Genomic DNA, 8,677 nt, shown 5'->3' with positions numbered 1-8,677 from the left:
TAAGCCACCAGGTCCGGGACTCGAACCGTGGTCGACTACGTGGGAGTCCAGTGACATGCCCATTACGCTAACTGCTGGTCCCTCCTTTTTTTCCTCTTTTTAAGAGATTTTTGCTGTAGGGTACATGCACTCACCAGAGAGACAGAGAGACAGAAAGTGAGAAATCACCCCCACACAGGGGGGGGTGACCACACTGCAATCCTTTCTCCTCCATTCTCCTGGGACTTTGGGCATGCACACACATGCCCCCGGCATGAGTTTCAAGCTGCTGGGTCTGGGACTTGAACTGGTGGTCGACTACATGGGAGTCCAGCACCTTAACCCCTAGGCCACCTGCCGCCCCATGCACAATCATTTCACATGCACCTTATTATCCAGTTGAGAAAAGTGCATAGAAAATGACTTCCCCAAGGTCATGCCCCATTTGTAAGCAGAGAGCAAGGACTGAGAGTGTCGGAGAAACCCCCTCTATTTTAAGCTATGCTAGAAAGTCCTTGGTAAGCAATTCAGCTCCAAGCTTTTCAACACTAGACTTCGAGACCGGCCATCACCATCACCCATCACTCAGAACTATGTATTGAATAACCCTACGATCCGGGCACAGTGCAACCCAAAGCATATATACATACATTAACAGATATGGTCTCTGTTTTCATAGAGATTATGGTCTAATAAGGAATATTACGGTGGCAAATGATGGTAAAAAGCCCCAAGGCCAAGCCAGCAGGTGGCACGGTGATTGAAGCGCTGGACTCCTACATGGTCTACAGCAGTTCAAGTAGTCCCAGAATTGGCGGCTTAAAAATCACACCCGGCACGTGTGTGTGCCTGCTCAAAAAATCCCAGAAGGAGAACGGAGAAAGGATTCCCACAACGCCATCCCTCTGAGGGCTAATTTCTCACTAGCTCTCTCACTCCGGTGCGAGCACACACACCCTATAGCAAAAATTTAAAAAAAATTTTTTAAAGACCCAAGGTCCAGCCCTTTAGCCTAGTGGTTAAGGGAGCTGGATCCCATATGATGAACGGCAGTTTGAATCCCAGCCCTGGCAGCTTGAAAAATACAGTGGGAGCATACACATGTGCTCAGAACCCTGGCAGGATGTCGAAATGGAGAAGGGACTGTGGTGTAATCACACCCCATGGGGCTTTGCCCTCTCCCTGTCTCTCCCTCTGGTAATTAAAAAAAAAAAAAGATTCCAAAGAATAGAAAACAGAGGCAACAATTAAGAAAGGGGAAGCAGGATTGGATGGTGAAGTGCTGAGGTCCACCCACATGGGAGGTTCGAGTCTGGATACCCATACTCGGGGCATGCTGTGCCCTGATTCAGGGCTGGCTGAGGCTGGGGTGGGTCATGGCGTGGAGCCCCTATTAGGGTGCTGTCTCTCTAGCTCAGGGGAGAAGTAAATAAGAATGATTATAAAAACGGGTGGTGGCAACGTTGGAGAAGACGCCTCGGAGGCAGTTACATCTAGGCTAACATCTAGAGAGTTACACATTACCCAGTGAGGGAGGTTGGAGGGGAGGGCATTCCAGGAAAAGGAAGGGGTACCTTGGAAGGTCCCGAGGCTGTGTAATGAGAAAAGAGAAGCATGCACAGGAGGGCCGGAGGCAGAGTGCATCAAGGGCCTGCCAGGCTCTGAGTTTGACCTTACTCAGCGGAAGAATCACTGAGAGGTTTTAAGGGGGCATCCTCCAGGTTATATTTATCCAAACGTCGCCGTTCATGGCTGTGCAGATTGAAAGGAAAAGCAGTGTCCTGGGAAGAAATTCCGGACTCCTGGAGCAGGCTACTGGCCTACAGAGCTGGGAGTGAGCCTATCTGAGATACAGCTTGGACACAGAAGTCCAGGACTTGGACACGGTCTGACTACAGGAGCAAAGGATGTGTCAAGAGTGTCCTTCCGGGGACCAGCAGTTAGCCTAATGGCTATGTCGCTGGACTCCCACATAGTCGACCACGGTTCAAGTCCCGGACCCAGTGGCTTAAAACTCATGCTGGGCACGTGTGCGTGCGTGCCCAAGATCCCGTGAGGAGAATGGAGAAGGGATTGTGGTGTGGCCATACCCCCTGGGGGGTGATTTCTCACTTTCTGTCTCTCTGACGAGCGCACGCGCCCTATAGCAAAAACCTCTATCAAAAAAAAAGTGTCCTTCAGAGCCAGCCGGTGGCATGGAGGTTAAGGTGCTGGATGTCACATGGCTGTCTGCAGTTCAAGGCCTGGACACTGTGGCTTGAAAATCACGCTGGGTGTGTGTGCGTGCCCCAAATCCTGAGAGAATGGAGGAGAGGGCATTGCAGTGTGGCCATGCTCCCTGAAGGGTGATTTCTCACTTTCTCTCTGGCAAGCGCATATACCTTTTAGCAAAAAAACTTAAAAAAAAAAAAGCCCTTAAGGTTTCCAACCTGACTGGGTATGTGGAGGGAGGTATCTTTTACTGAGATGGGAATTCAGGGGACCAGCAGATGGTGTCATGGTTACGTTGCTGACTACGTTGTAGTCAATTGCAATTTAAGTCCCAGCCTTGGCGACTTAAAACTCACGCCAGGCATGTGTGCGTTGAGTGCCCAAGATCCCGAGAATGGAGAAGGGATTGCAGTGTGGCCATCAACCCTGGGGGGTGAGTTCTCACTTTCCGTTTCTGTCTCTGGCAAGAGCGTGCACCCTATGGCAAAAATCTCTTAAAAAAACAAACAAACCCAAACAAAACAAAACTCAGGAAGAGCAGGTATTTAGGAAAAAAGATCAGATTTCAAAGGCTATTAAGTTTGGGGCCAGCAGTTGGCATAATGGTTATGTTGCTGGACTCCCATGTAGTCGACCGCTGTTTGAGTCCCAGACCTGGTGGCTTAAACTCACGCCAGGCACGTATGCGTGCGTGCCCAAGATCCCGAGAGGAGAATGGAGAAGGGATTGTGGTGTGGCCATCCCCCCTGGGGGGTGAGTTCTCGCTTTCTGCCTCTCTAGCAAGCGCACACACCCTATAGCAAAAACCTCCCCCCCCAAAAAAGCTATTGTTTGAAAAAAATGTGACATTTGTGAGATGATGGGCCTCTAAGGAGTGGACCACAACATGGATGCAATTGTGACATTGGCGACCCTTCCGCTCAGAGCAGCCTTGGCACGGTGTACTCACATTTCCGACCTACGCCAAGACCGGCAGGCATCAGTGTCCTCACCTCACAGATAGAGGCTCCGACCCTGCGGGGCTTCACTCGGCCTCCCCCACGTGCCAGTACATTCCAGGCCGGGTGCCAGGACAGGGAGGCAGGAGGCGCTGCACTGTCTCAAGGATGACACAATCGAATCGCGTTGTAACAATATTCCACCCAGAAATACCTTCCCCTGTCCTAGGACAAGAAGCCTCAAGAGTGATAACTATAGGAGGTACAAACCAAAAATGCTCACTAAAAAGTCTTCCCATTTAACCATTAGAACATTTTTCTTTTATTTTTCTTTTTAAAATTATTTATGAAGGCACTTCAACTTGACCAAAAAGACAGAGAGAGAGAGAGAGAGAAGGCAAGCTGCCAGGTCCAGGACTTGAACCACAGTCGGCCATGTGGGAGTCCAGCATCTTAATCACCACACCACCTGCTGGCCACAAATTTTTCTTTTTTTAAAAGAATTATTTATTTTATTAATTCATTCATTTTAATTTGACCAGAGGGAGACACGGGGTGGGGGGAGGGGAGGAGTATAAAAGCAAGCCACCAGGTGGTCTGGGACTTGAACCGTGATCAGCCATGTGGGAGTGTCCAGTGCCTTAACCACCACACTACCTGCTGGTCCCCCATTAGAAATTTTCAAAGTGGGGAAATTTGTAGGGAAGCAACTGAGAAGATGAGGATCTGAGACTGCGCATCATGTCTCTAGAGCTCTGGAGAATATAACCTGGTGCTTTGTTTTCCTTGTGAAAAATTTTAAATTTATTGTCATTATTTATTATTATTTTATTTTTTTGAAGTTGACTATAGAGAGAGAAAGTGAGGAAGCAAGCCAGGTTCGGGACTCAAACCGTGGTCAGCCACGTGGGAGTCCAGCGCTTTAACCACGCCACCTGCCAGCCCTAACCTGAAGCTTTGTGAGAAGCAGCCCGGTGTGGAATGTACGACTGTGAACTGAGTGAAGTAGGTCAGAGCCCTGACTACGAGGTCAGCACCCCACCCTACCTATGTATGGAACAAGGAGGAGAAAGAACGGAGGCTGAGCACACCGCTGCCAACTCATGGACACGACCCCTTCAAGTACTTAGTTTCCAAACCAGCGGAGCTGAGTCCTACTTGCCCCCATCGCTGTAGGCCCCGGGCTGCAATTTCACTGGAACGTAGCGATGCACAGGCTCGGTGCTGTGGGCAATGAGCATACTGGCCCGGCTGGAACTCCATTTCAGTCCTGTTCCGAGGGGAGAGGCTCGGCTCATTATAGCAGCTACACTGGCGTCAGGACACAGTCGTACTCAACCCCTCTCGAGTGCTTTCTTCCTGGAGCCTCAAATAGAAAGTACTTGCTCCCCAGATTTCTTGGGCCTCAGTGGTCAGTTCTATTTCTTTTATTTTTATTTATTTATTTTTTTAAGCAAAGAAAAAGTTTATTAATTTATTTCTTCCATGAGAGAGAGGCGCCTTTTCTTTAGGTTTTTGCTGTAGGGCGTCCCGGCAGTAGTCAGCTCTAATCCTCTTCACATCTCTCCCCCAAAAAAGGCATGTGGGGAGAAATGTCTAGCCCTCCTCTCAATTCCCTTTTGCTCAACAAAGGCTGGGCTGCGCTTAGAGAGCTCAGAGAGCAACGACCCTCCACTTTACCCAAAGCTACAGTGAAGTGCATGCAGTCAGTCAAGGGCTATCCAACCCTCTTGGAAAGTCCCTCTGATGGGCTCACCAGGGCTGGGAGGCCAGAGAGGGACAACGGCAGCAGCCTCGCTATCTTCCTGCAGAGCGTCCCTGAAAATGAAATGCTCCTCCAGGTTCGACAGGCACCGACCTGAGATGAACATTCACACTAACTGGCAAATCCTGCCTTATGGCACAGATTTATTGAAAAACTACATGCATATTAAGACATCTTTATATACATTTCCCCATTATAAGATTACAAATATACAAACATGAGTTCTGTCAGTCATCCTGATTAAGACCATACCAGAACACCTGCACCCTAATTTCATCAGTTAAGCTCTCCGTCTCCCAATAAAGCCTGGCACAATTGTACCCAACTTCCCAGTGGAGCGCGACCACAGCATTTACACGGAATGGTTTTCCAAAGCGGCACCGAAGCTCAGTTCAGAGCAGAAAAATCTGTCTAAAATTCTGAGAGCTTGGCAGTAGTTCAGGGAAAATGGGGAGTGATGGCCATTCTCAGCATTTTTACAAAAGTCCATGGTAGTCTTTTCTCAAAATCAGTAAAGAAATACTAAAATGTCCTCCAACTGGTCAAGTCGATGTACTCAACCCAGGAGAACGCAATAAATAATGCTTGTATTTCTTCCTGTCAGGTTGAGAAGGAGGTCCTGGAGCGACATTTTTCATGTTAAGAATTCAGTCCAGAAAGTCTCTCGGCGCCACAGACAACTAGATGTGAACAGACACTGCCGTAACCCTTTATCTCACCCCCATACTCCAGAAAAGTGGGTGGAGGTCTTTCTGACTTGGGCACCAGTTAAAGTCCTTATGATCAAGATGGCAGAGGTTGGGGCCAGCAGGTGGCATGCTGCCTGGAGTGCTGGACTCCCACATGGCCAACCGTGGTTTGAGTCCCGGGTTTGGTGGCTTGCTTTCTCACTGCCTCTCTCTTTGTCTCTGTCTCTTTCTAGTGAGCACACGTGCCCCACAGCAAATTAAAAAATAACAATGATAATCAATAAAATTAGATGAATAATTCTTTAAAAAATAAACAGGATGGCGAAGGTTAACTGAGAAGGAACAAACAGAAGGCCAGGACTGACAGAACAGCCGTCTCGTGGTTCCTGGGTCCTCTCCTAGCAACGCTTTCACTGGGTCCTGGTCACCAGGTACAGAGCTTACACATGCGAGGGAGCCATCTGGGTACTGGCTGTCACCGCTTTCCGTAATTTTCTGTAACACCACCTCTTTCCTCCACCTCCAATCTTCCCTACCACAAAAAGGAAGCTGTTAGGATAAAATGTCAGGTGTTTAGTGGAGGAAGTAAGGCTTCTCGTAAGTGTTCTGTAAACACTGCAGAATTCAGACACGGCTGACCCGGGAGCTAATACCAGGAAGGAGAGGCCCAGAGCCCGGCCACAGAACTCAACTCCGTCCGCCGTCCTCAGGCACAGATCGTGGGGAAGGAGGGTCAGCGGTGTGAGCTCCAGCTCAGGCACCGCTCAGTGCAGTCTGCGCCTGCGGGTGTTAGCGCTCCAAGTAGCTGAAGATGCTTCGCCTCGACCCTGAAGTGTTGTCATCTGTTTTGAGGTGTTTGGGCGAAGGAGATGTCATTAAAGACGGAGCCTTTCTCTTCACCTAGATACCAGACAGGGAGTCAATGGCAGCTCTCTCACATGCACTCGCTTTCGTTATGCTTTTAATCCGTTCATAGACAAATCATGGATAAACAGAAAAAAGAAATACAAACTTTCTAGGTGAGTTTAAAAGCTGGTTATGGGGCCAGCCGATGGCATGGTGGTAAAGACAGCTAGATCCCACATGGCAAACTGCAGTTTCAGTCCCAGACCAGGCAGCTTGAAATGCATGCTGGGTGTGTGTACATGTGTGTCCAAAATTCCGAGGAGAATAGAAGAGAAGGGACTGCAACATGGCCGTCCTCCCTGGAGGGGAGGGGTGCTTTATCCCTTCCTTCCTCTTTCTTTGTTTCTCTCTGGTGCGTACACGCACCCTACAGTAAACTAAAAAGGAAAAGGCTGACTATAGCCCAGCTATTGTGGCAGGTAAGGCCACATGCGAGGCCCAGGTTCAGGGCCGGCCCAACCTAGACAGGCGAACATAGTGGCCCACGCCTCTCTGGTCCTTGGAAAGAGAATCATGACTTCGTACGATCAGGTGCAAATACTTCCCTCTCTTACTCCCTGCCACCCTATTTCTTAAAAAACAATTTAAAGCTGATTATCCACAGGGATAGCAATTCCTTTGTATTTTATTGGGAATGTAGGATTTCAACAGGCAACATAAGCTGTTACAGCAAAAAATAATTTTTAATTGCCAGAGAGCACATGCATCTACCAGAGAGAAAGCACACCCCCACACATCCCCGGAGTGTAGTTCCGCCACAATCCCCTTTCCTCTATTTCTCCATCCCACCAGGATTTTGGACACGTACCTGGCGTGTTTCTCAAGTCACTGGAGCGAGTATCTACACTGTAACTGATCATGTGGGATCCATTTTCATGTGCACAGTGCTTAACCTTTGTTGCTATGGGGCTAACCTGAATTTTTGTTTTTCAATTAAAATAAATAAATTCTGGCATGGGGAGTCACCATATCAGTTCTCAAATTTCCTACCCGAGGTTTAGAAGATTCCTTGGTCGCCTCCGCCTTGACAGGAGAGAGTGTATGAAAGACGAAGTTCCTTGAATTTCGGGGCGCGCTGGGGTTGAGGTCAGAGAGCGCAGCCAGTTTCTGAAGTACGGCTTTGGGCTGACTCAGCAGCGAGCCTGTCTTCACCTGGGAAAGGAAGAGGCAGCTGATCCCAAAGCCCAAGGACCAAGGGAAGAGTGAAAGCCAGTCCTTCCCTGTCTCCCAGGTGTGAAGGGGACATAGTTTGATCCTACATAAATAGAAAATAGCAGTCTTTTCTGACATCTGCTTCCAGCTGCTGCAGCCACCCCCTCCCCTAACGACAAGGACTATCCCCCAGGCTTCCCCTGGGCCTTTATAACCTGCAGACTATGACATCAGGCTAACAAGGTCCCAACCAACCTGGTGAGCACTTCCTGGTCTGAGGGCTTCGAAAGGATTGCTGAGTACAGACTTTGGTTCCTCAGCAACCACAGGGTGACTGGCTGGAAAGAAAAGACAGAGAGGTTTATCTGGGAAAGCTGGCTAGACTTTAAATCTAAACGAGCTAAGCCTTGTAACGAAACCAAGAAGCTAAAGCCGCAGAAATTATAGTTTGATAATGATAACAGAAAATACGGTAAGGGGCTCCAAGAAGACAGACTATAAGCTGAATTTAACCAAAAAATCATTGTCAGCGATAATTTAAAACACAAAAACAAACAACAGTGGGGCAGTTAGTGTGTGGAGTAGCATTTTAAGAGTTTCATTTCTGAAGTTAAACATATCTGGGTTTGGGCCAGCAGGTGGTGTGGTGGTTAAAGGCACTGGATTCCCATATGGCAGATGGCAGTTCAAGTCCTGGACTCAGTGGCTGGAAAGCCACAACACATAATCAATAAACAAATAAATAACTGTTAGAAAAAATAAATTAAGGGAACCAGCAGTTAGCGTAATGGCTATGTCGCTGGACTCCCACGTAGTCGACCGCGGTTCATGTCCCGGACCCGGTGGCTTAAAACTCACGCCGGGCGCGTGTGCGTGCGTGCCCAAGATCCCGAGAGGAGAATGGAGGAGAAGGGATTGCGGCGTGACCATCCCCCCTGGGGGGTGATTTCTCGCTTTCTGTCTCTATGTCTCTCTCTGTCTGTCTGGCGAGCGCACGCGCCCTACAGTGAAAATCTCTCTCCAAAAAAAAAAAAAAA

The 8,677-nt window shown here is 48.7% G+C and overlaps 1 protein-coding gene across 1 annotated transcript in view; it reads right to left on the bottom strand.

The window, feature by feature from the left end:
• Window positions 1-5,835: 5,835 nt before the first annotated feature.
• The window catches only part of CLSPN (claspin), a 44,264-nt gene continuing 41,422 nt past the window's right edge, over window positions 5,836-8,677 (bottom strand). The window contains exons 23-25 of the mRNA XM_014587879.2: window positions 7,896-7,978; window positions 7,479-7,640; window positions 5,836-6,482 (exon numbers count right to left, since the gene is read on the bottom strand). Coding sequence (XP_014443365.1) covers window positions 6,372-6,482; window positions 7,479-7,640; window positions 7,896-7,978 — 356 coding nt within the window. The 3' untranslated portion in view covers window positions 5,836-6,371. The remainder of the gene's footprint in view (window positions 6,483-7,478; window positions 7,641-7,895; window positions 7,979-8,677) is intronic.

The sequence above is a fragment of the Tupaia chinensis genome, unplaced genomic scaffold (assembly GCF_000334495.1).
Source record: "Tupaia chinensis unplaced genomic scaffold, TupChi_1.0 Scaffold000239_1, whole genome shotgun sequence".
Taxonomy (NCBI): domain Eukaryota; kingdom Metazoa; phylum Chordata; class Mammalia; order Scandentia; family Tupaiidae; genus Tupaia; species Tupaia belangeri.
This window is presented reverse-complemented; position numbering and strand designations above follow the sequence as displayed.